This window comes from Ictalurus furcatus, chromosome 9 (assembly GCF_023375685.1).
Source record: "Ictalurus furcatus strain D&B chromosome 9, Billie_1.0, whole genome shotgun sequence".
NCBI classification, from domain to species: Eukaryota; Metazoa; Chordata; class Actinopteri; order Siluriformes; family Ictaluridae; genus Ictalurus; species Ictalurus furcatus.
Window position 1 is genome coordinate 17,833,417 of NC_071263.1, and position 27,863 is coordinate 17,861,279.

The following is a 27,863-nucleotide window of genomic DNA, read 5'->3' on the forward strand; positions in this document are numbered from 1 at the left end:
CATTTTGTATAAATCTCTAATTGGCATTGAGAATTCATTACTGATGCCCCCCCCCCTGGTCTTAGGGAATGAAGGATTTGGAGATAAGCCTAGCATGTTGGGGTGTAATAATAATGAAAGAGTCTCTGAGCAGGTAAATATTTCAAGCTTAATGAAAGGAAATTTCTTGTAAGGTAGAAAGATCTGGTAGGTTTCATCAATAAACAAAAAAAAAAAGATCACAAAAAGAAGCCATTCGACTGACATGACAGATAACCAACCATTGAGTGTTTCCTGTACAACCAAATGCTTCACTCAAAACTCTTTAATACCTTTTAAGGAGAGGATTCTACTGTGATTTCTTGTGAAAACCATTGACTATATTACCCAGAAATGCTAATTTTGTCATGGTGTTCAAAAGTTTTCATGAAAAGTGTGAAGTTCCCATCACACTGAATTCTTCAGTTTTCTTAAGTTTGCAGCTATTAAAGTGTACAAAAGATACCAGACGCTTCCTATGTCATGGGCTGAGCGTCTGAGTACTCGCATCCTGCTAAAGAGTAACTGCTCTTATTTATCACTTTATAACGGCACTCATTTATCAGAGCTTTTGTGTCCAGTAGCTGGTACTGATTCAAAGGCATGCACAACTGCCCCAAAATCCTTTAAAAAAAGCCATCTGTCTTTTGCCACTCCCACACTGATGTGACAGACATATTCCTTTTTATCTACATTAAATGCATCATTTCTCTACTGAATCTTGCTTCATCATATCCTGCTATATGGTTTAAGGTTAACTGTCTTAAGGGGAAAACAAGATTTTCTGTAAGGAATTTTTTCGGTCAATTTTAGACCTGTTAGTGTGGTCCAACACTATTTTTTTCAATTTTTTTTTTAACCACACAGTTTTAAAGCATCTGTGGATATGAATAATTTATTCATGAAACCATGGTGCTGTTGTCATACATATGAATGACTAACAGGTGCTTCAGCATCAATTAAGCATTCAGTCCTCAGACAGACAGGAAACACACACACACACACACACACACACACACGCACACACACCGGCAGTTTCTAACGAAGGGTAGCCTTAATTTATTTTCCAATATTTATTCTGCGCCATTAGCATACTGCCAAAACACTTCAGTCAGCTCTCCATGTAGCCCCATTCTGCAAATCAGAAACCTTGATATATTCAGTAGATGGCTATCTACTCATTAATTTTGCACTCTCGTAGGGCAATCATTTTCATCAATCATCAGCGTTGATGAAATAATATAAAAATGCAAAGATTTGCACAGCTTCCCTATAACCATGATTCATTTGCCCTCCCTTTGATTAATTACAAATTGTTCCATTTCTTCTCTGAGGTGAATAAAAAAAGGTTTAGTTGAAAGACATCCTTCCTTGGACATCCCCATATCTGTTGCAGCTCAACCTAGGTTTCTACACTGACTGTAGACTTTACAGATCTAGATGTCTATGGCCAACTCCCCTGAGTTTGAAAGGCCAAGCTTTCGGAGAGCAACAGAGAGGTGAAGTCTTTTTTTTTTGGTGTCTTCCCAGTGTTCCATCGTGCAAGAGAAGAGTGGTCAATGTCACGCTCGATTTCCGCCAGCTTCCTGCCTGACACATCTGGCTTTGATAAACAGCTGGCTAACTGGAACTGAAAGGGTTTTTTTTTTTTTTTTTTTTTAAGAAAGCTATAGGAGGAGGGGAGGATATGAACTGACTGCACTCTTGGCTCATAACCTAGTCTTTAGAAAACATTTAAGAGCGTGTGTGTGATATCAGGCCAGCACTGGGGTTTTTAAAAGTGGCTCCCTTCTCTTCTGTAGACCAACTTGATCCGGCCCTCTCAATCACCGCTTGCTCATTATAATCAAATCAAACAGATCAAGGCTGGGTTTTCAATAGCGGGCTGATCCGTCAATATTTTGGCTTTAATGCAGTGCTCAACACATAGCCAGCTCTTTGAAAAAACTATTAATAATACTTTAAATTAAACAGTGTATGAGCAGAATAAGAGACACAGAAAATACCAATTAGATAGATTTTATACATAGAAGTTATATCAGAGCAACAGCTGCTTAGCATCATAGAGAATATCTGTCTATGTATGTTAAAAATGAGAAAGACATCAGCACCACAACCACATTTTATACAATAGATTTATTTAAAATAAAGCATGCTGACACTAAGCAATTTTGTTGTGGTATGTGGAGTGCTGGTCAGTCTCACTTTACCACATGTATCACATCCAAACCTGTCACTTCCTCTCTCACTAGATCCTCTCCTTTTATCAGACAAGAGGCTGGAGAACTGTAAAACAAACAAACAAACAAACAAAAAACTTCATTCCTGCAGGGTTAGTATAGACCACAGAAGTTTATCGCCATAACCCATATCACCAGTTTTCTTGATAAAATCTGGAATAAGCAGGAAAAAGCGCATTCATAATGTACTTAAAGCTATCTTCAGTATGAGAAATATGCTTTATAGGTTGTAGAATGTCTTGAAATTATATATAAAAATTTACATTATGGTCAGATACAAAGCTTTTCTCACACTGGCTGCTTATGTTTCTATATGTAAATGTTCACACCTTAAGTGAGAAACTCCACTCATTATTGCCTTAACTGCCAACATTGTTATTCAATTTGCTGGTGAAGACTTGAGGCCTTCTTTATCTTGGCTGAACTGCTGGAAAATAAACAGGATGCTCATTAGACTGGCATCATCACTGCAGTAGGCTGCAAAGCAACATCTGATAAACTGTACTGCATTCTCTAGAGGAATAATAGCCTGGCAGTAATGAGGTGAAACCCAGTCATGTAATTTAATGTTCTGCACGGCCATTACCACAGCAGGGTACATGCCACGTAGCCATGTGTTTGAGAGCCAACACAAACTCTTGACCTGATATAACCATTTCTGGAAATCGCAATGACATTAAATTAAGGGTCAATGTGGATGGAAAAAAAAAATCAAAATGTCAATGAAACAGATATTTAAAAAAAGAACAAAAAAAAAAAAAAAAAAACAGTGATGTTTAGTGATAAAATATTTATTGGTTTGAAAGTGCAAAATCATGTTTGACTAACAATACACACATTTCCTTTTCACACAATTAAAACCACCTGAATGGCACAGGATCATATGTCCAGGCAGATCTTGTTATGGAAAATGTGGTGCCAAAAACATTAAGCAAAACACTCTCACACTAACACAAGAAATATAATTTTATCCTTTCACAAGGCACAGTGATAAATACTTCACAGTGGTCACACAGCGCCATTCAGTCTGATAGAGATTTCCCCAGCTCCTGCACACGGAGACCAACCGGAGATGAGACATAGGGAAAGATCCACAGGTGCTAGAACACTTCGCTGAATGAGTCTGAATCGCCTTCTACAGTGCTGATAGTGGGAGACTGACTGTCCCATTGGTCAGACAGCAGCTGAGCTGACATTAGCTCCAGGCCTCCTCCTGCTCGTTGAGCATTTTCAGCTCCTGTGAGATAAAATGGAAAAGTTCATTCATAATGTATCTCAAGGTGTGTACAATGTCAGAGCAATTTGTTGCCAGGTTTAAAGATGTGATGGCATTATTTGAAATATCTGCATTATAATGCGAAAGCAGTGACACCGTGGTACAGCAGATAACATTGCAGTCTCACAGCTCCATGGTCGCTGGGTCAGTCCTGAGCTCAATTTACTGTGTATGGAATTTCATATGTTCTCCCCATGTCCATGTGTGTTTCCTCCCATCTCCCAAAAACATGCCAGTAGGAGGACTGGTTCCCTGAATTGCCTTAGGTGTGAATGAATGTGTGTGTATGTCAACCAGTGAAGGAGTGTCATTGCATTAAGGGTTTAGTCCTGCCTCACATCTAGTGTTCCTGAGATAGGTTCCAGATCAACCATGACCCTAACCAACAAACTCTCAGTATAAACAGTATGAAACTGTTTATCAGAATTATTCATATTATGTTTGTGCAGTTCATCAGGTATAATCACAATGTTGTATTTGCCCATATTTGATAATGTTTGTTTTACTATACAAACAAGCATTTATGGCTTTTTATTGCACCTGTTCATCTTCCCACCACTGCTATACAAGCTGTAAACAACTCTTTCAAGAGGCTAAACAAACAGACATTTGTGGGGACAAGGCAGGACCTGGAGGCCACGCAGACACTTAGCCTGATCATTGAAGCGTACACGAATGGCACAGAGTGAGTCCAGTAAGAAGACTGCCTGACTGCAGAGAGCATTCAGTGTCTTCAATCAGCTCTGATAGCCCAGGCTGTGGTAGAGGCTTTTACATGGTGATAGCTGATGAGTGTTTCACAGGCCATAAACATCCCCTTTAATGTATCAATGTGCTTTTAAAGAAAACTGTGTTGAAGGTACAATGCAATCCACAAAAGCTGCAAAAAAAAAAACAACAACAACATTGAGATGACCTACTGAAAGGTATTTTGTCCCTAAAAGTTAAAACTTAGTTCATTTATTAGTACTTTTGCACAGTCCATATCAGTGAACTTAATCAGATTCGGTTTCAGACTGCACAGATTTAGCAAACCAGAAAAGACTGGCAGAGAAGCAAGTGGAAAGGGGCAATAGAGAAGTGGGGTCAGAAAAATACTTGCAGAAATCTTTAATTTATTGGAAGATTAGGAAAGAAATGAGCAAACATTTAAATGTAAAGAAACTTTTGCAAGCATGCATACACATAATAATCATAACAGAGTACAGGAGACACCGAACTAAAAGCTAACAAACATCAACATTTGTCTGAACTGTATTCAGCATGACCTTTTTTGTGTTCCTCAGCTCTGATATCCAGAATACATTATACATCTGCATAGCAGGTGCTTGCTGTAACTTATTTTGCTTACATGTAAAAAATAATGCTGGCAACAAACCATAAGCATTCCACTAACATTCGGTTTGCGCTCTGAAATTGGGTCAAATCAGGGTCAGTTTTAAAATGGGACAGAGACCACCGATGGATATTAAACACTGCATACATAAAAGAGCTCTAGAGGAATTAATATGAAAATAAATTTCAAACAATTATAAAAACATTGTAATGGCAAACACTATACCTATATCCAGATAACATGGCAATGTTTAAATGCTGAAACCAACGTAATTCCAGATCCATGTCTTCAATAGTACTCAGTGAAGATAAACAAGGATGGAGTAAGTGAAATGGTACTGGCAGGGCGTTTAGAGGAGAGCAGGGCCTCCGGGAACCACTGCACAACATCCATAAGCTGCACACAGTGAGGCCTGTTTGTGAGGAGCAGATGGGCAAAGTTCAGGCCTGTTTCCCGTATGAGAATCTTGGGGCTACAAACAATCTAGTATGACTACAGCACCTCAGGGTGGAGGCGAAAGTGAGAAATGCAGAGGATGGAGTGAGTGGGAGAACTTCTTTGAAGCTTGAAATACATGTAAACAGCCTTCAGCTATTCAAATAGGCTTGGTAATGGTGACAAGGAGCACTAAACAGCATTCAGTAAAACTGCCATAAATATGTTTCTAAAGATACTTTTATAGAGGCTCCATTAGAGACTATCATATAAGGGAATGAACGAGGGAGACGGAGCTGATTGTTTGAAAAGATTTCCCAGTATCACTGCTTCAAAGAGGAGTCACTTCCCAGACAGCTGCTCACCTCTTCAGCTAGCTCTGGCCTTTTAGCTGCTCCTCTCGAGACCGTCATGACGCCCAGTGGCCTGCCAAGTGTTTGAAGTCTGAGTGCAAAGGCAATGATTTCACTTTCTATGTGGGCCTTAGCAAATATTCACAGCTGTGCGGAAGGATCCAAACAGCACAGCAAAGACATCCAGAATAAAGCAAGCAGACAGACACTGCTGAGAGGAGGGCAGACACTTTAATACTTCTAATATGGGCTCTCTGCTTTTCTAATTAGGAATGTGCTTATGAGTGTGTTTTGAAGTCATGCTGAAACCGAGAAAAAATAGTTTAAACTTCTCCTTGAGTTGACTACAGGAGCAGCTATTCTGAAAACTTCCATTTGGAACAATGGGCCATATGTTTGATTCTTGTACAGTTGCAAGAAAAGGATTGTGAAGCCTTTGTGGAACCAGGAGTTACCTGGATATGTATATTAATTACACCTATTAGTCACATGTTCCAATTTTTTTTGATCACTTGAGGAAATGAGTGGGTTCAAACAATAGGTGTCGTGTTTGAAGTTGTTTAACACATCTAGATGTCAATATGAGGAAATGAAAGCTGGAATTCGAATCTATCGTCTCATTCATCTTTTGATCTCAAACCCAAATGTCTTCAATGTATAGCAAAAATAACAGAATTGACTTTGATGTTCCAGTACTTTCGGAGGGGACTATGTCTTTTTACTGAACACATTAATTAATCATCACAGTCCAGGCTAGAAAAAAGTATGCAAACCCAAATCATTAAGATTTCTTCTGTAAACAGCCCTCTTCAGGTCACGACATTCCAAAACTTTTTTTTTTCTTTTTTCTCTGTTAATTTACTTGAGTTTTTTATTCACTGCCTTTTTGTGTCCTCCAACTTCTATTAGCCTCAGGCAACAAGATGCTACCCTGAGTCTCTCCTGTAAAAATTCTTGATAAAATTTTCAATTCTATGCTTTCTCAAAACTGCAAGCTGTCCAGGCCCTGAGGCTGCAAACAAGCCTCAAACCGTGATGCTCCCTGTAGCATGCTTCACAGTTGGATGGGACTTTTGTGTTGGTGTATAGAGTCTTTAACCCCCCCCCCCCCCCCTCAAAAAAGGTAGATTTCTGCCAGAAACTGTCTACAGAACAAAAAGTAGTGTTGAATATCCAGGTGATCTTTTGCAAACCTGAGTGTTTTGTTTTTGTTTTGTTTAAAGCAGTGACTTCCTTTTTAGTGTCCTTCCATTACCAACATCGTCTCATCCCAACGACTATGAAAATAAATAAAGATCAGGCTACATTTTATGAGTAATTCATCCGAGTAATTCCAAACTGTTCCCTTTTTCTTGCAACTTTCTTAAAAAGTGTTTGTTTCATCCACACTGGAGCTCCAAGTGTCTTCTCAGTTCACACAAAGGAATGCCATTTTATGAACCAGACAAATGAATCCTTCAAATGTCCTGTGAAATTACTTTCCAGAAGCAATACACACTGAAAGCAGCATCTTTTCTAGATGTCTTACATCGTAAGATGTGATATAGCTGGGACACGGGTTTCCTGTCTACCTGCTTCTGTCTAGAGATATGAAAATGCTTCTCCCCAGGAAATACATTGTAAGTGCAATGTTAAATTGGTTCCCATGCCCTTATAGCTATTAGGAAACTCAAGGACGCCTTTGAAGTGGCTGCACAAATCTAGTCTAATGTACGCCAGCACTCTATTTGTAATTTGGTAAGAGTGAGATCGAAGATATGACATACCATACCTTCAAATAAAAAAAAAAAGATCTGTGGTGCACCCTCTTTGCATGAAACAGCACAGCCGGACAATAATGAATATAGAAAGAGATGTGAAGCAGACTTTATCAGATCTCAAAAGATCAACTTTCAATAAAAGGTTATATGTTTTTGCAAGGCATGACAAGGTACAACTTGAATTAGAATCACCCAGAGCATGTCTGTGTGGGTATATTTATTTCAGGTCAGGTCATTCTATCCTTTTCCTGATCACATGCCTGTTGACATGAAAGGCAGCTCACTATTTTTACTCATGTTTTTACTCATGTCTCAAAGCTATTCATGAGCAATTTACACACCTCTTCTTTTCTCCACACCTTTGACTCCAAAAAGAATGATATATGCCAAAATGGACAGAAGAGATGGTACTGAGATTTCACACAGAAGGCCAGGTGGTGTGAGCATTTCTCATCTTTCAGCAGAACTTTTAAATGTCACGCTTTGGATAAAAAGAAAAGATAACACAGGTCAAAGCATCCAACTACTGGATGACCTTGAGGTGAGAGAGGCCAGGTGCAACAAAAAAAAAAGCAAGACAAAGAATAAAAGACATCAACAGCTGGACATGTTCCAATATGGTAGAGTATGAGAAAGGTCTGATTCTAGTCTGCAACTGTGTTTAATATCTGATAAGACACTCTGACGCTTGCTATAGTCTTCTCTCCAAAGACACCTGCAAACACTTAAGCATGTTCTCCACCCTGTTCCAAGCTTTCAGCGCTGACAGATGAGTCTACCCCCACTCTCACTCTCACTCTCCCCCCATTTGCTCTCTCGCTCTCTGCTCTTCTTTCTCTCCTCCTCTCTTCTACAGCTTCTAGGGTGGGAGCAGGAGTGTGTGTGGGATTGTGGCATGAGACTGTTTAGTTTTGAGTTAAAGCCTCTGGAACATTCCTCTTTAGGTAGTGTTTGATGGACCTTTTTTTGAAAACAATTTTTTATTTTTTTTTTACCAGAGGTCAGAGCTGAGAGAACAATTAAATGACGACAGACACTGTGCTACGCTGAAACAATAAAATGAGAATGAAGTCACTGCCAGAATTACTTCTGCTGGAAAAACATGTGAAAACAATCAGGACATACCAAACTATTTACAGAATACCTTTATCCATGTCCTCAAAGCAGACAGCTGTGTCATTCGAGCTCCTTCTTTAGTGGAGCAATTCTGAGAAAAAGATAAACAGGCATGGGATAAACATGCTAACCTGCAGAGTTAAAAGATTAAGCAGAGCACAACGTGGCTTAAAATTGGCACCCGACACAAAGTCTCTGCATAAAATGTCAGGTCTGATGTTTGTCCAAAAAAGGTATCTCAGGAGGAATCTTTATTTCCTGTTCCAGAGGCAAAAAATACACGCCACAACTTGGCATAGAACAGTCACAAAATACACACATACACACACACACACACACACACACCTTTCACCTTCCCTAAAGGCATAACTAGGTATGCAATAAAGAAACATGCCCACATTTACACTCTTCCTACTGCAAGCCAATACCAAAACATACATGTAAACTCAACTCAGGAGACTAGAGTATACAACAACTTGTTCTTGTGGCAATTTAACATCCTACAATCATGGAACACAGTGAATTCAGTGGACAAAGGCCATGTTTTATTTAACTGTAAAACAGTGGCCAGAGAAGAGATAGCCTACTTATATTGGAGGCATTCGCCTGAGCAGATCCCTGCTGGAGCACCATCCAGATGAATAAAAAGCTCTAATAAGGTCTGTTCTGATGCGGAGTATGTAGAGTAAATGCTGTTTATTGAAGGAAAGCAGATTGTGGGCAGTGAAAGAGGTAGTGCAGACCACAGGGACTAAGCATAAACCAACAGAGGAGCTGCTGCTTGGCCTGACCGGCAGCAATACAAATGGATTTGGGTACTCGACAGGAAGTGACCACTGCTGTAGCTGTCTGAATGAATTTGAGCTGGTTCAAATGCATTTAACAGCTCTTTGGATGAGTGTATTTACCCAGGGAGTACAACATGGAAAGAATGCAGTGCGAAAACATGCAGAATGTATCACAGTTTAAACTGTAAGTGACCATGTGAGGTGGCTTGCAACAATCCACTGTCAAAACGCATGTTGAACACCTAATTAGGAATTGAATTTTAGAGTGAAACCATTGGGAAAATAATACGTTTTTTTCCCCTGAAGGCCTCTAGCCAAGAAATGGTAAAAGCAAATTTACTGCATCTACTTAGTAGTCTATAACCAGGAGCAGCTCTGAGGGAGGGAGCTATGTGGTGGAGCAGGGAGAGCAGGAAGAGGTCATCCCTAGTGTACTGGGAACCCATCACACTTCCTATCCCCTAAAGACAGATTAAGTCAATCAAAGACCTCAATGGGTCTCTTAACTAATCCTTTTCTCCTTGCTTGTTTACACCACTGATGGGCAAAACTGTATGGACTGCTTATTGAGGCATTGTGTTGCAAAGTAACCTCCCCCTCTTCTTTTTAACCAGGTCCTACCTCTGAAACTAGATGGGACACAATACCAAGAGTGCTAATTGAAAGTCAGGGGTTGTGACCTTTGGATATAGGGCCACATGACCCCACCCAGCTCCCCGGAGAGGAGAGAGGCTGCACCGGGCTAGCGGGAGAGGGGCTTGGGTTCAGTTCAGAGCCAGAATCTCGTGGAAAGTCCCTTCTGTCCTGCAGAACTCCCACTGATAGAGGGACTGTGGGAAAGGCAGCTGTGCGAGTGGAAAACTCCAGCATCAGGAGTAAAGGCAATTTGCATTTAGCCAAAGAGAGCTTTCATCCACCCCTTCATCTCTCTTTACCCTAGCTCACGTCCATACAGGGAGGGCCATGGAGGGGTGGGGTGGAGAGGATGGGAGAGTGTCCCTCAATGCTCCCTTTATCTGGAGATGGTTAAGGAGGATGTATGTAGTGTTGGCTTCAGAGAGAGTGCAAGCCGTGCATGAAGGAGGGCTCGGTGGCCGAGGCCATGCCCTCGTAAAACGAGGTCAAGGAGTGGAGAGGGGAGAGGGTCAGCCAGGCCATTGCTCAGGGTCAGAGACAGTGAAGGGAGACATCTTATTCATCTTCATCATGCGGGAGAGGTGGTCGTGTTTCAAAAGGGCCCTCTATAAGACAGTTAGTGTCAGTGTCTCTTGTAATGTCAGTCATGCAATTTCTGGAGCGCACAAGCTATGTCTCAATACATCTCACAAGCTAGAGACCGGAAAAGACATTGAAATTCCCCATGCATGGGTTTCTTGACTGATATTTGGAAAGATAATGCTGGACCAGAAAAAAATAAGCCTAGTCTAAGCAGCGGGCTTGCATAATGGGAACATGTATCTGTTATAACTCTCATACACCTACCTGGTCTATGGAGAGAGAAGCAAACTCTACTGTTAAAGGTTTGTGAGCTATAGTTTTGGCAACACAGCGTAACAGGATATTCAAATATAAAACCTTCCACTCTTAATGCTCAGCATTCTTTTTAATAGGCAGTCCGATGCATTTAGCAGAAGTGAAATCGATCAGTGCTTATAGAGTAACATGCCAAAATGGGGCCACTCACCGTGCACTGCTGTAACCCACCGCTTTGTACTAATGGTTATTTTTAGAGAAGTGGGTTATGTGTCCCAAGAGGACCTGAGGGACCTTCAGAGACCAGGCTTCAGAAAAGGATGTAGGGGGAAAAAAAAAGACTTCACATGGACCAGTTTCAATAAGGTCAAATCCAGAGGTGAAAAGACTCTGAAATGAAGCACAAAGCAACTTTAAAGAAATATCCTTTAAAGCAATACTTTTCATATTAATAAGCCCCTTAGCGGGAGATCGTACTCTGTTTTGAATAACACCACCAAAACTTTAAAGGAACAATGCTAAACCCAATAGGCTTCACAAATGAATCACACTCTAAAACACCACGACTGCAGGAAAAATTCAGCTGTGTGCTTCTTGTGCACTGTGAAAGACTGCATGTTTGGAGTTGTTTGGGGTTTGGAGTTGTTTGGGGTTATAATCATCTCTTTTGCCTACTTCTATTTAAACACCACAAATTTCATTTCACTTTTATAGTCTTCATTAGACAAAACCTGTTTATTTATAATACATAATGAGAAATTCTTCAAATGGACAGTATTGGACAGAAAAACACTAATATGCTAAGGAATTCTAAATGGTGCCAAAAATGAGCTTCAATAATTATATTGTGTGGCACTTTTCTGAGGGTTGCGCCATCAACTAGTTCTTAACAGTGGTACATGCAACAAAATGAGTTACACACAATGGCCAAAATAATAAATCAGTATCATATACATAGAATAATATGCATACTGCTGCAATAAGTAGCTTTTTTTTTTTTTTTTTTTTTAGCTATTTCTCCTGATTCTATCTGTATCATTCAGTGGCTTTGCCTTGTAAAGAGTGTAGCTCAGGCATGACTGGGAATGTGTATGAGCTATAATCAGGAGAGAGAGAAGAGAGAAGAGAGGACCCATGGGCAACCTGCCCAGCATCTCAACCATCTGTGAACAGGGGTGCATCTGTCTGTGGTGCTCTAATTATTAGCAATGGGGAGGAGTGGGAGGGAGAGAAATATTTAGCGTGGCGCAATATGCCAGGTATTTGCTTCTGACTTTTTTTTGCTTCTGACAATTTTCGTGCAATTATTAATGTAAAAATAGTGCTGTGCATTCAGTGTGAAATAGTATAGGATCAGGTTGTTGTTTAATAATGTTAAAAAAAGAAGGTGTGAGTTAACAGGTGCAAGCATAACCCTTAGAACAGAAATACACATGGGTCAGCCAGAAAGTCAGTAGTCCCTAAATGCAGTCCAGAAGAATAAGTATGTAGCCTTAAATATAAAAACAGTATGGGGAAACATTCTCCATCATCGACAGTGAACTTTTTAACACAAGAAGCAATATTCACAGTGCTAAAATATATTATACAAGCATGCTAAAAGTGAAATGCTGAGGCTGAGTGCTGCAGCAGATGCATTAAAATTACCCAATCAACCAATGGCCGATTCAACAGTGATTTAATTTCATCCCTTGTAAGGAACTAAATTTAATTATGAGCCAGATGCTGCACTGTATGAACTCAGGGCAAGAACACACATTATAGCCTCAATGCGCAAAGCTATTTAATTACCTATGATCAAATCTCACTGAAGTCCGTGAAAACAGTTGCAATGATCTAATATCTTCAGATGGTCACAGAGGGTGAGTATTAAAACAAAAAAAAGGGGGGGGGGGTGCATGAAATTAATTAAAAAGCACTTGATCATTGTTAATATTCAAGGGAAGAAGACAAACATTTGTAAAAAGGAAAGAATACAGACAATTAGTAACACTAATAGAAAGGTGTGTGATAGATATACAAATAAAGGGAGCAGGAAAAAAAGGAGGCTTCCAAGTGTGAATCAAATTCCTGGATAAAGAATGAATTATATGGGATATTTTCTGTAGAGCAAGCAACAAGCTGATGTGATCATAGGTGCAGCCAAAGCCTTTGTTCACTTCAGCTAAGCACCATTTCTGTGATAGATTTCAAGTATCTGTAAATACCTTTCAGGCTTTCTGAGTTCTCAAAAAAGTTTAATGAAAAACCTACTAGAGGTAATGCCAAATCCAGAAAAATAGAGACAAGTCCAAAGAGTGATGTGAGAAGGGACAGTTACAGCAGTAGCTCCCATTAGGGGGCTGCACCTTGCTGAAGAGCTGGGCATATGTGACAACACTGATGGATTCAAGATGCTGGTGAGACGATAGAGGTGAGAGAGTGAGACAATAATTGTGTGTGTGTGTGTGTGTGTGTGTGTGTGTGACAGAAAGAGAGAGGATATTAAATCCTGTGTTTGAGGGAGAGAGAGAGGGAGAAAGAGAGAGATAGAGTGTGTGTGTGTGTGATAGACATTATTATTATTATTCTATCTCTTAGTCTATGAGGAAGAGTGTGAGTGCTTGTGTGTATAAGAGAACAAAAATGTGTGTGCGCATATGCTAGAGAGAGAGAGAGAGAGAGAGAGAGAGAGAGAGAGAAAAGAGTGATGGAGAAGGTTGGCTGGCAGTGAGAGGACTGATAGAAACCAGATGAGGAGGGAGAGAAATGAGAGAAACAGGGCTGTTTGGGACAAAAGAAAAACAGCACTGGTTTAACTGTAAGGAGGCCCCACTCCCTTTATCCACAAACACACCTCTCTCATATACACTAACCTTGAATGCTTAACACATTTCAGCACTGTGGCAGAATGGAGAATAAACCTATTAGACTAACATATGGCAGACCCACAGGTTTATCAGACACAATCTTGGGCGTGTAGGATGAGGGCAATAATCTACTCAATGGCTCATCCAATAATGCTTTAGTTTCTATTTACACATTTACCTCATAAATTTTATATCTTGAGTATAGAGGAATAGTTGGCAGCCTGTTGGAATACCACTAGCTACCACTAGAGAACAGCTTGCCTTATTTGATATACGTAGTATTTGATATGATTTTAAATACAGGCTTCTGGCTCAGTAAGTAATGCTCTGTCATGTTTACAGCATGTATAGTACATATACAATAGTATGCAGACAGTATAGCATTTCAGACTGCATGAGAGTACACAGAATTCTGCCAGTCTTGAGATGGATGAGGCATAACAGAATCAGAAAGAAAGGGGACAATTAGGTCTGCACAATCACATTATCATGATATTGGACTTGTACAACAGAATCCTTGAATCTGACTGGTCCGAAGGTGATGAATTTTTTTCTGACAGTAGTGCAGGCTATAATCCAAATGATTTTTTATTTTTTTTTGTAGTAACAGCTCATTCGGACAAACTTGTAGGGTGGACACTCTACATAATCGAAGACTTATAATAAACTGATTAAAAATGTGTTATTTAACTAAAAAAGACACCTTATAACCATTGATATGATGAAGCCTTCTGTAAGGTTTAGGGAAGTAGTTGCAAGTTTCAGTGCTTTATAATGTTCAGAAAGCTTTCTGCCACGGGACAATCCTCAAGACCGAGGACTTGCTTTCAAATTTCTCTGTAATGTCAAGCTGTGTTGTTGTTTTTTTTTTGTCTTATTAATTTTAAGAAAGAGGGGGGAAAAAAGAAAGGCAGGTAAGACAACAATTGTTTATATCCACTATAATGTAAGTGATAATCTCAATTAACTTGTCATGGACATTCCACAGCATTAAATGTAACTATAAATGGTTACAAAATATGACGTATTATTCATTATTAAAACTTGTAACAGGTGGCATAAAAGGAATAAAACACTTAGGAACGTGATATTATGTGAAAAATCATCAACCACAGGGTGGTAAAAGCTCTATGCCTTTTCCTGTAACAGCATGCTCCACCATTATTTATTCATTCCATAATTGATTAGAGTTGGCTTTCATGACATATCAATGTTTATTGATCCTGGAGCATTAAATGACCGGCTTCCTATTCATACAGTTATTTGACTGTCTGGTTGCATACTGTGGTGGTATATTTATTAATTTATGTTTAGATCCTAATGATGTTGTTGATGATGTTGAATTATTGTGCCTAAAGAAGAGAAATGCTTGAAAGAAACCTTGTTTTCATACATTGTTCCTATATTGTCTGAATAATTGCAATAAATGATAGATATTTCAATGTTGAGCAAAGAAATTCTGATCATCATTTACATTATTTTGCAGCTGTATTTAGAAATAATGAATTCATATATTCAGTGACTTTCCCTTTTAAAAAACGAAAGCCAAAACTTAAGAGAGCCCGCACAGCGCTTCCAGGAAGCATGATGCACATCTGTCAACATATGTAGGCAGAAGGTCTCTAGTCTCAGCACAGCTCAACTTCAAACACATCTCAGGGCACAACCTCTCCAACCGTGGGCTGACTGTAACAGGAGATCTTCCATTAAAGCTGCACTTCTCCACCTGGGACAGCAGAGCCAGGACCTTCTGGCGTGTGGCTTAGTACGACAGCCTGGCTCTCCACATCAAAGCCTCCTGCTCGATGGATAAGTCTGTGCCTCTCTCTGGGTGAAGAGGACTCAGGGTGATGGGGTGAAGGCTATCCAAACTCTCATCCACACTCCAAATACAATATTAGTTTCAGAGGATATCCTTCACTCCTTCCTCCTTTCCATATGTAATTCAGTGCAGGGGGGCTTATCTCTACATCTAATGAAACCGAGACATCTCTTTAAACGGGATGCATAAAAAGTTAAGGAATGACGAATATAATACATCCCAGTGGTCTGAACATCCATCCTTTCAAATACATGTATCCATAAGTAAGTATTACTTTGCGTTACACTGAAGACAAACTGTACACGTCATCCTGCACAAACTCATAAATATAAATGTGGACATAAAATGGAAGCTAGTTATGAAATTGTAAAAAATAATATACATTTTTATTAAATAAAGGCATGATTCAGCAATTAATATTACATGCTTTTCATTTGATGGAATGTAATTCTCACGTTTTTTGTGGTTCTGCTTAAGCCATTAAAATGTATGGTCAGAAAGTAAGTGTTGCTGCTATCTGCCTTAAATTCTCTGAGGACCGTGCTTATAAACATCAAATGTGCAGAATTCCTAACAGACACAACAAAATATATGTGGTCTGGAAGAGTAATGTTGAATGCCTGATGCTTGAGTCTTCATGCTCTTAGCCCTCTGCAGCTGTTCAGAATCAGACGGGGCACTACAGCTGGGTAGGCTGACATCAGCTTCTCACGGATCTTCATCTTACAACAAATGACTGTGCCGGGCTTGTTAAAATCAACACAACTGAAAACAGCACTTGTAGTTAACTAGCTGTTAAATACGAAGATTAACATATAATACGCAGACATTAGCAGAGGACAGAGACAGCACCTCCTTCCATGAGATGCTTGTTAAAATCATGACCTAGATACATTTGGATCTGGTGTTACTGCTTTAAAACTTTTCTCACTGAACATGATCTAATATTCCCATAGCCAACAAAACCCTACAATGTATGTTAACTCTACTATGTACAGTGGGGGAAATAAGTAATGAACGAGTCAACATTTTTTTCAGTAAATATAATTCCAATGATGCTATTCACATGAAATTTGCACCAGACATTGGTATTAACTCGAGAAATCTGCAAATATAAAGAAAGTCCATAAATTAAGTTATGTGTAATAAAGTGGAATGACAAAGGAAAAAAGTATTGAACACGCTAACTGAAATTTATTTAATATTTAGTGAACATTTGTTTGTAATGACAGCTTCAAGATGCTTCCTGTATGAAGAAATGAATTGGCCGCAGTATTCACGTGTGATTTTGCCCATTCTTCTAAATATATTGTCTTTAAATCTTGTTCAATTGGATTCAAGTCAGGTGATTGACTGGGCCATTCCAACACCTTGATTTTTTTCTCTCTGAAAACAAACGAGAGTTTCCTTTGCTGTATGTTTTGGATCGTTGTCCTGCTGGAAGGTCCACACACGTCTCCACTTCATCATCCTGGTGGATGGCAGCAGATTCTTCTCAAGAATCTCCCGGTAAAGGGCTCCATTCATCATTCCTTCAATTATATAAAGTCTGCCAGTACCATGTGATGAAAAACAGCCCCACACCATGATGCTTCCACCTCCAAACTTCACTGTTAGTATAGTGTTTTTAGGGTGATGTGCAGTGCCATTTCTTCTCCAAACATGGTATGACAGCCAAAAAGTTCAATTTTGCTCTCGTCTGACCAGACTACTCTCCCCGTATTTCATAGGCTTGTCCAAATGAGTTGTAGCAAACTTTAACGAGCTTCAACATACCTTTTCTTTATTAATGGAGTCTTGCAGCATGAGCGTGCATACAGGCCATGGCAGTGGAGTGCATTGCCTATTGTTTTCTCTGTGACGATGGCACCTGCTGCCTCCAAGTGTTTCTGGAGTACTTTGCAAGTGGTCCTTGGCTCTTGGGCTACTCTTCTGACTATTCTTCTGACTCCCTGGTCATCTTGCGAGGAGCCCAATGGTGCTTACTGGAGATTCAGAAGTTTTGAAATACGTCTGTATCCGATTCCATCAATATGTTGCACAACAATAAGTTTCCGAAGGTCTTGGGAGAGCTCTTTGCTTTTACCCATCATGAGATGTTTCCTGTGTGACACCTTGGTAATGAAAAGCCTTTTTATAGACCATCAATTTACTAAACCAGCTGATATTAATTTGCACACATAGGAGGTATAATTACTTCCTAACTACTTATGGATTTCAGCTGGTTCCTTGCCTTACCTTGCCTTGGAGAACTGCTTTTTCTTAGTATGTTCAATAGTTTTTTCGTGTGTCATTCCACTTTATTACACAACTTTATTTATGGACTTTAATGTTGTTAATTCTTTATATTTGTGGATTTCTTGAGTTAATACTGATGTCTTAATGTCTGGTGAAAATTTCATGTGAATAGCCTCATTGGAAATATATTTACTGAAAAAAATGTTGACGCGTTCAATACTTATTTCCCCCACTGTATTTGCTATATATATATGCTCATACCCATCTTGATGTGGATGGCGAGCAACATGAGTGTGTTATCATTTTAAATCCAATCCCCGAGTATCAAATGCCAACTTGGTTACCAAACCTCAATATGGTGGGTTTGGTGTATATTTGAACCTCATAAAAACAGATTTTGTAAGGTATGTTAAGATTTTCATTAAACATATCAGAAGTAACATTCCAGAGGTTCACTGACTTATAGCCCAACAGCTAGCCTTCTGAAGAGTCTGAAGTGGCTAAACTTCTCTGGCCAGCGTCCTGCTACTGACCTGAAAGACTAAAGTGAAGTGTGTAATCACTCTGTAACCATCTGTGACAGCATCTGTGATAATAAACATGAACTTGACCAAGCTTCATTCTATACACATTACACACAAATGCATGCGCACACACATAGTCACACCTCAGTGCAAGGGTACTTAACATCCTGTCACAACAAGCATTTAACAAGATAATAATCTGTGGAGAAATCACTCCTGGTCTACAACAGAGGTGGAATGACAAAGAAGATTCGAAAGACCACTCTTCTTTTTCAGAGACTAAGTTACAGTTAACAGGTGTAGGCATAGACTGAGAACCAAACTTGGGAAAACGGATGTTAACCATCTGCCATTAAATACTTGGTGTATAGTTTACTGTCGAGTTTAAGTACTTCATGCCTTTGGGTGATTTTGAACAATGCTGCGTAGTTGTTTCATCTTGTTATATCTTATGGGGCGGCTGTGGTCAGGTGGTAGAGCTCAGGTTGGCGGTTCGATTCCCGGCCCATGTGTCTCCACATGCCGAAATGTCCTTGGGCAAGGCACTGAACCCCAGGTTGCTCCTGGTGGCAAGCTAGCACCTTGCATGGCAGCTCTGCAGCCATTGGTGTGCGTGTGAATGAGTGAATGAGAAACAGTGTAAAGTGCTTTGTAGAACTGCTAAAGGCTAAAAAAAAAGCACTATATAAGTGCAGACCATTTACCATTCATGCCATGGGCTTTGTAGGTCAGCATAAAAACCAGCATAATCTTGATGAACCTGTAGTATTTAAATTTCCTTCAGTACTGCTGTACTAATCATTATTGCTGCTTATTAAATAAAAGCAGTACAATACAAATGGAACTAGAGTAACTTTTTATGGAAAAATTCAATTGTTTTAGGAGCATTAAGCAGGGTAAAATGCAGGTCAAGTATACTGTGTACAATTGCACTAGGGAGAAAACATGACAAGCAGCCAGAAGTAAGAATGCAGGGCTGGATGTTCTCGCCATGTCTTAATGTCTATGGATTTTTTCCCAATACGGACCAAAGAAAATATTTTCTCAACACACAGCAGTCAGCAGTAATTCCAGATAAGCCTGTGTTTGTCCACTGTTGTGTTTAGCATGAGAAGACCTTTCTCGCCATTTTCTCTGTTGTTTTAAGTGAATGGCCTCGAGAGGACACGCTCCTCTGGCTTTGAGAGCAAGCAGCAATCTGGAGTCATAACAACTAACGAAGAAAACGTTTCATGACACATGGGTAATAAAAGTTCCATGATGCTTTTTTTTTCATAATACTCAGAGTTGAAAGCAAAGTGAGGCTCTGTCTGGCTAAAACTGGATTGTTTATTCTGTGTGTTATTTCAAAGGTTTTGAACCATAAATTCCAAATACTGATGCTGGTTGGGAAATGGGTGAATGTTTGCCAGAAAGGCAAAAGATGGAGGCCAGCTTTAGTTTGGCTTTGTTTACTTTGTCTGGTGGGGTTGACTATTGTTACTCTATTTCCTGCTTTAATAAGAAAACACAGTAGAATCCTGGATTTAACTTTAGGCTTTGTCTCATCCTGTCTACAGAACACCGAGGTCCCAGGCAGCGCTGACAAACATGCGCCAACACCATCAACAGCTCTGTGCAGAATGTGCCACAAGGGAACATGCCACGTTTGTACTTCAAGCATGGATCCAATTAAGAGATTACACTAAACATTTAATCATTGTAAAAAAGTGCCTATGATGTTGATCAACAGTACATTACTCGACTATAAATCTGTACTGAGTCAAAAGTACAGTGCTTTATTGCTAGATTCATGTATACAAACCAAAATGTAATTAAATGTTGGCCAACAGCCCTAAGAAGAGGAAAAAAAAAAAAAAAGCACTGAAGTTGTGCATCTTTCAACACAAACTGGAGAACAGGCATCCAGTTTGGACTGTGTAAATAATCCTCTCTCATCTTTGTTTAAAAGGACCTCCATGAGAGGAGCCTAGTGCTGGGAGACACTGTGTCAGCTTGGGCTTTGGCCCCCTTTGTTTGTGCAGGACTGCTGCTGACGAAGAAACATGAGAGCTCTTCTCACTGCTGGTGCCGAGTAAAAACATTCAGAACGGACTCTTATATCGAGCCATCTCGAACTTAGAGGACAGTCTGGTTTAGACATACCAGAATGGTCAACAGCTTTTGCCTCAGGTTTGGGGGAAGTTAAAATTTCATGCATATGCAAAAACTCTACCCTGAAGCCACAGCTAGTGACAGGTACATCTGCGTAATTTTACCTACGTAATGAAATCTGTAACATTATCTAGGAACACAAAGCAAATGGAAATTGCCCTATGTAAATCAAGCTTAAGTAAAAGCATCTCTAGTCACGCTATTATAAGACTGCAGAGCCTGAAGAAATGACAATGGGCCTGAGCTCAGAAGAAGAAGCACTGCCGTGACACAGTACATCAAACCCCGAAGCAATGCTCGCATGAATGGGGCACACGCAAGTGACACAGTCACGCTCAAGTGACTGTGAAAACTTTTTATCAATGTGGCCCTGTAGAAGTAACCGTGGATCTGTATATAAATCTGCACATCCATGTGTGTTTGTACCAATACACCGCACTTCGTGTTCCTCACACTAGTCCATATTTCACTCATTCACACAGAGCAGCCTTGTGTTCCACTGATGCCTATTTGGGCCCCAATTTCCCATTTATAGACCATAAAATTTTATAAAATTTTATTTTTACATTTCAATACATGTGAGTGTATACAAATCATCTGAGTGAAGCAGTAAAATGCCAGTGGAATTTCCTAAATTAAGCAACTACCTATGGAATAAATGTGAATTGGTACAGAACAATAATATTTCTGAAATCTGCTGTCTGACATCGCCTTAAGCTAATATTAAATTGTTAACCCTGTCCACACAAAGCTGATTTCCCAAGCCTATAAGCACACGCAGACTACCAGCTCCAGACCCATTATATAAGCACCTTTAATTTACTTTTTCTCGCCGATGTCATGGCTTCGACTGAACTAGGCCGGCTGAACAGAGAGACCATTCTATGCGTTCCCGCTCTCTGACTGGTAAACAGAGCGATAGCTATCTGAGAGCGCAGCTGGGTGACGGGCACACACTGGCCGAATCATGTCTGCATTGATTCGAGCGCATGGTAGCACACTGTAGTCTTTCTTACAGAACACAATCGACCCATCTGTAGAAAAAGCAGAGGAGCTGATTGCTGGCACAGAGGGCTTGATTGTCAGACAAGATTTTATGTGGACTGGGTGCGTGACTAAACAGGTTCAAACCCGTGTATTTACAGTACCCAACAGGACCGTGTAATTCAGCAAAGGAATCAGGCTATTTACCGTACAGTAAATAAAAAACATATGTCCGAACAAACGCAATGTTTGTTACGGAAAACATAATGTAAATGATCCGACGTAATAGTGAAGCTCCTTGGGATGCTATATATAGCACCGGTCATGGTTGTCTTCACTGCCTGTCCAGAGCATTAGGATAATTAAGTAGAAACCTAATAAAAAGCCTAACAATAGCACTGTGTGTCCCGTTCACACTTGCTTTAGTGCAAACAAGTGCCCCCTCACTCTCACACGACACTGGAGGAGAGGGAGAACAGCACAGCGTCCGGGTTAATTTAAAAATAAATGGAGGCATTGAAATGCAGGTGGAAGCCTGGTCTTCCTGCTCTTTTCACTGGTGCGTCAAATTACACTGACAGAAAAAAAAGGGGAGGAAAAAATCCTCAGTGCCAGTGCAACACACAGAACGCTTTGACATTCAGACAGCCTTCTGTATAGTTACTTTATGATTTGGTCACGACCACTGTGCCACCAGTATACAATGAACTTCATCAGTAACTCCAGCAAAATAAATATGCAGAAAAATGAAAGCACATTTGGAGCACTGAATGTCAGAGGGCTTGTTGGATGGTTCAGCACTAAGGAAATAGAGGAGGTCATGTTGGTGAAGGACAGGAGCAGGAGAGGATGGGGAGAGGGGAATTCAGAATATATAAAAGAGACAGTGAAGTAAGTTTCAAAAAAGAAGAAGCAGGAAAGTATAAAAGAATGAAATGGGACATCTTGGATTTGAGCCTATACCTGAGATGTATTTTAGTAAAGCACAAGCCTCATAACTCACTACCTGCATAGAGGCCCTGCCTAAGTACAAGAAGCTCTATTCAGAACTTTACCATCAATCTCTCTCTCTCTCTCTCTCTCTCTCTCTCTCTCTCTCTCTCACACACACACACACACACACACACACACCCCCCCAATGGGAATATAAGACGAGTATTTATTCACATCTGTTTCCTTGGTCTCTCTATTGCTTCATGCTGACTGCCTCCAACACTGCTGTCTCAACAAATGATTCCTAAAAGCTGACTCAAGTAGTTATGAACCAGACTGGTCTCACAAAGTGGAATATGATCTATGAGTGGGCAATCTGCCCCACAGTGACTCGACTGACCTTAGAAAGAAGACAAAAGAAAAGCATGAAAAATACAGGCACACAGACACACTGCCATCTTTAGTGTGCATTAACAACTGCACGTTTGTCCTCCTCAGTTTGCCAGGGAGCATAAACTCTACAGATGCTTCATAACATGAGAGAGTTGTAAAGTGAAGCCAAAATGTCTCTGATGTTGGCTGGCTGCAGTACAGTTTTTAACCCCACCCAGGAATTAATAACTGAACAGATCACGAGCCAAGCTAATGTTTAACAGGTTATAGGTCCAGTCAATTTTTTTGGCAGTTGTGTTCAGTACTAAGTGTTCTGTTCATGTTAACATCCCAGTATTTTATTTTATTAAGGGATTGACAGGTATGTGAATTAACTGACTAAATAGTTTGAAAAGAACAGGCAGTCTTGCATCGCAGATGTACAAAAAGTTTCTGTCATTCTGTATCTGACATAATATCACTGCGCTCACATGCTATGCATGTACTTACCAATTTGGCTTTACATAGTTTTTTTATGATTGAGATTGCACATAGTAAATTGAGTGAGCATGCACATTCCTGGCATGAAAAGGCGTGCCTGTAATGAACATGGGCCTGCTTCAGGCACCCACTTAGTACTTCCCAAGACTACTGCTCAGACTTTGGCTCTAATTTTTATCTATTGCTCAAAGGTGCACAAAATGCTGCTTCTTAATTTGCCTATATTTTGGCTTCATAATGGCACAGTGGAGTCATGTTGTCTAAAAGGTCTTCTTTTGGTTACAAAAGGTTAAGGTTAGATTTATGTATTAGACATTGCATTAATTAGCTGTGTTAATAATTACATCAATAGAAAGCTCTCATAAGGATAGTGAGACAAAAATGTGTGTTTGTGTTTGTGAACATGTATGAATTGGGTTTCTATGAGGAATCCACATAAATGTCATGGAACATGTTGCACTGAACCATCTGGGCAAATTATACACATTCTAAAGTACTCACCGCTTCACAATTGGCCATCAAACATGAATCCATTTAGGACTTTTAGGCCTAATAACTTGCCAGAATGGACATAATTGTGGTGCACCGTAAAACCGCATGACATTTATCTGGAACAATAGCTTGAGGTAAAACACATGCAGGCAAAGTTTCCAGCTTTTCTAGAATAATGTGGATTAGTTGAACCAGACGTCCATGACATGCATATAGAGTGAGTGAGAGATGGGTGTATACCTGGCTCCTCTGTGCTTTTATATTGCTTCACCAGTATTGGAGTCGGTCTGTGTACTAACGGTCGAATCTCAACAGCCTATAAAAGACAGGTTACAATAAAAGATGATGTGAGCAGAGGGGATAGAAACATAAAATATGTTCAAAAGAATTTAGATAAGAACAAAAAAACGGGGTAAGATAGTGCTGTTTTAGTTATGCCCTCAAGGGTATTCCATATATGCAGTTAACCAGGAAGCATAGCTTAAAGAGTGCCGCATACATGGGTAGAGTTCATATAACTAATAAACACCTGAAAGCTCATTTTTCAAAAAGTCATCTTTAAAAATGAAGAATAATTTTTACAATAAAGACTGATCGCACTCCTCAGTCTAGGACAATTCAAACTAGCTACAGATAAAAACCTTTAATGGAAATCTGGCCCAGGGCCATGAACAGAAAAAGAGGTACACGCCTGTTGAGGTGTGTAGTCTCCTGGCTGAAGGGAAGATGCAGTAAATGAGTGAAGGACATGTGGAGACTCTGTGTGCTCTGCTGATAGGGAGATGTTAACTGACACTCCGCCATTCTTAGCTACTGCACCTTTTTCACCTAGTTTCCATAGAAACGCCAACATAGAAACACAAAGGGAGAAATTAATAAAACACTCCAACAGCATACATTCCTAATGAAAAAAAAAGGAATTTCATGAGACATGACACATGGCTACCAACCATAGCAGACTGAAATGGTGTTGAAGGCATATCAATAATTCTAATAAATGCTACACATACGACTCCACGTAGCCCAAAGCCAGTCTTCTACTCATACACCAGAGGTGTTGCTAGGCAGAGCATAGGTTTATAGTGTCTTAAATGCGAGTCTGGTAGTAATTTTTTTGTCATGTAGCACAATCTTAGATTGGATCTAAAGCCTCAACTGCCCGAGTCCAGAAAAAAAAATTAAAATAGCTTGAAATTCTCTTGCAGTCAATAACGCCTGCTTGTCTGTGCTCCTCGAGTACGAGTATGTTTTTTTTTTCTGCTTTGGCACCAGTGGTCTCTACGCAACATTGAGGCTCTTTTTTACCATGAGCAGACTAGAGCAGCCTCAGTGCAAGGTAAATATTGGTTTAGGCCAACACAGGAAGAACATATAAATCCACCATGCGGGTTCTGTTGGACTGCGCTCATAGCTCACAGTGCTCACACTTATGAACAGAGCTCAGAAATACTCTTAGCATCAAAGGAAAACATATATAAACACACAGACACAGTGCTCTCTGTACTACACAGTACGTGAACCAAGAAGGCAAATCTCAAATTGGGATTTTAGATAAAAGATTAAAACTTCATCTCTTTATTTGTAGTTAATGAAAAAGGTCTAGTTGGATGATATGAAAGTAACACTAGCAGAAAGTATGCATAGATGAAAGTTAGCCAACATTTACACAGGCTTTGGGAGGATGCTGGGAGCAAATGCAGAGCTCTTTTCCTCTGCGCTCCCCCAGCCTGCATCCTGATGAACTATCCAGAAATGCTGGCTCCCCCAAGAGCTCTCCATACACACACACACACACACACACACACACACACACACACACACACACACACTGCACAAACATCACCATTCCCTCTCTGCATATAGCAGGTTTAGTGTGAGCCATGCCCCATTAGATCCCGGCCTGGTGAGGGCCACAAACACATGGCAGTGGGAAAAGGCCACCCAGAGGCCACAAACTATGCAAAGTGTATCTTGGTGGCAGGAATAACAGCATTGAAAATGAGAGAAACATTTACAGGTCTGTGTGTGGTCAGCCACACATAGGCTGCTTTCATAACCGCTCTTATACTTAACATTAGAATATGTCAGAGAGTGCTGTGTTCTGATAAGTTTAATGTGTGTATCTGTGTCTATGTGTGTACCTATGTGCTGAGTTTGTGCTTGCCCAGGTGAACTCAGGGTAGCGTGGGGTGACTGCTCTGCAGAGGGCTGGATAGACTGATGCTGCGGGATAAGAGAGTGTCCAATCACCACTCTCTCCTGTGCTTCAGTCAGAACTAGCCGTTGCCCTTCGCTCACCTCCCCACTGCTCTCCTCATCCCACCAGCTCTGCCCAAACATAATCACCCTACTGTTACTGCACAGCACACCTTCCACTTCATTTTACATCCACATTTTCCAAGGGAGCTTGAATTTAACTCTGTTACACTAGTGACCCCTACTGGCAAAAGGGAGTACTGCTACAAGTTTAAAAAAAAAAAAAAAAACAAACAAAAAAAACAACAACCAATATCTGTGTGATCTGTAAGGAAAAGAAGTTAATCAAATTCTCAGGTCCAAAATGAAATACATTCACACTATGCATAGTTCAGGTCACATAAGCAAATAAATCTGTTAATAAATCATCAAGCTTTTTTCCCCCTGACAGAAGAGAAAGATGCGATAGACATACCTCCGGTTGCTGCTGTGGTTGGATGACTGGACCCTGCTCCATCCGGGCCAGCAGTGACAAGATTGGGTCATGGTGAGCAGAAACAAGTGGCCTTCTCATCACCTCACCCTCACTTGGAGGATCATATTCCTGACAACCACACACCATTATTACTATGTGCATCGTAATTACAGACAAGGATCGACTCACAACCATATTAAAATAAGTTAATTCACAAAAAGTACATATGTAAATTTAAAGAACATATAATGTAAACTAAAATGTATTTTCAAAAAATAGTTTTTAACTGAAAAAAAAACCCAACACAAAAACTATGATAATATGCGATGCAATCCTCCTTATACTTCTAATACTATTAGGTGAATTTATATGCAATATTGATGAAAATTATGAAAATACAATTTATACTATTAATTTATTATACACAACCCATTTAGCAATTAAACTAGTTATTGATATACTGTAGACTTCCTGCATTAAAAATTAAATCCATAGTATAAAGTATATGGTATATATAAAGTATCATGGTATAAAGACTTTCCGAGGATCATTACAAGGAGAAAAGTAAGTGACCCACCCCATTTTCACAGAAATGTCGGTGCTGCCTGCTGTTTAACCGAATTAAACAAATCACTGTTACTAATAATGAAAATTGTCAGTATTACTTTTAAGTTTTGTAAAAGTTATGTTTATTAGTACTTACAATGCTAGTATGTTGGCTAACTCCTTAAGAATAAAAGCTTATTTTAAGACAAATTTTAAACCTTGTCTCTTGCAACCCTCTTACCTATATGTGAATATTCTAAACAAAGTAATCAAATTAAAAATAAGAATATACCTGAACAAGCATGGCAGGATTTTTGTGTAAGAATCAGGATATACTGCATGAACATACACTATCACAAAGAGAGTCTCATGGCTCTAGTAATTAGATATTCACCATATCTTGGACTCCATGCAGTGAGCTGTTGAAGCTTGTCATTAGGTTCTGCAAAGTGAAGCCCTCCTCTGCTAAAGCTGCAGAGAAAATACATGAAACGTGTTCTTCAGGACTCAAAGATAGGAATAGACAGAGCTAGTGTGTAAAGGGGTATACTGTTTCCAGCAATGACTCACAATGTCAGTAGTTCACTAAACAGTGTGTATTGATGTGAACTGAATCTGAATCATGCACCTAGATGGACCCTTGTGGTGTGGGTGTGTGTGTGTGTGTGGAATATAAATCTCTGACAGGCTTCCGAGTACCTCTGACTGCAGCCATCTGGCCGCAGCTGCGGAGCATCTCTCCCTCAGAGATGTGTCTAGCTGCAGTCTCTGTATCAGTCTCTGTGATGGAGGTGCTGGAGTGTGAGCTGTTCTCCTTCACAGACGGAGACTCAGGAGGAGCAGGTTCAGTATGCTCTACTACAACAGTTGGAGGATTCTGTGGTTTGGGAGGAACTGGAGAGAATGGATGCATGATTGCCTCTTCCTCCTCCTCATGGGCTACTGACAGTACACTGCTGAGGAAAGGCAGAGCAAACAAGAT

The 27,863-nt window shown here is 39.9% G+C and overlaps 1 protein-coding gene across 3 annotated transcripts in view; it reads right to left on the bottom strand.

Moving 5' to 3' along the window:
• Nucleotides 1-1,512: 1,512 nt before the first annotated feature.
• The window catches only part of kiaa0586 (KIAA0586 ortholog), a 97,422-nt gene continuing 71,071 nt past the window's right edge, over nucleotides 1,513-27,863 (bottom strand). For all 3 annotated transcript variants that reach the window (XM_053632141.1, XM_053632142.1, XM_053632143.1), the window contains 7 exons: nucleotides 27,581-27,837; nucleotides 27,276-27,352; nucleotides 26,336-26,464; nucleotides 25,806-25,992; nucleotides 24,356-24,492; nucleotides 23,905-23,980; nucleotides 1,513-3,495 (listed from right to left, as the gene is read on the bottom strand). In XM_053632141.1, the coding sequence (XP_053488116.1) occupies nucleotides 3,359-3,495; nucleotides 23,905-23,980; nucleotides 24,356-24,492; nucleotides 25,806-25,992; nucleotides 26,336-26,464; nucleotides 27,276-27,352; nucleotides 27,581-27,837 (1,000 nt within the window). In that variant the 3' untranslated portion in view covers nucleotides 1,513-3,358. The remainder of the gene's footprint in view (nucleotides 3,496-23,904; nucleotides 23,981-24,355; nucleotides 24,493-25,805; nucleotides 25,993-26,335; nucleotides 26,465-27,275; nucleotides 27,353-27,580; nucleotides 27,838-27,863) is intronic.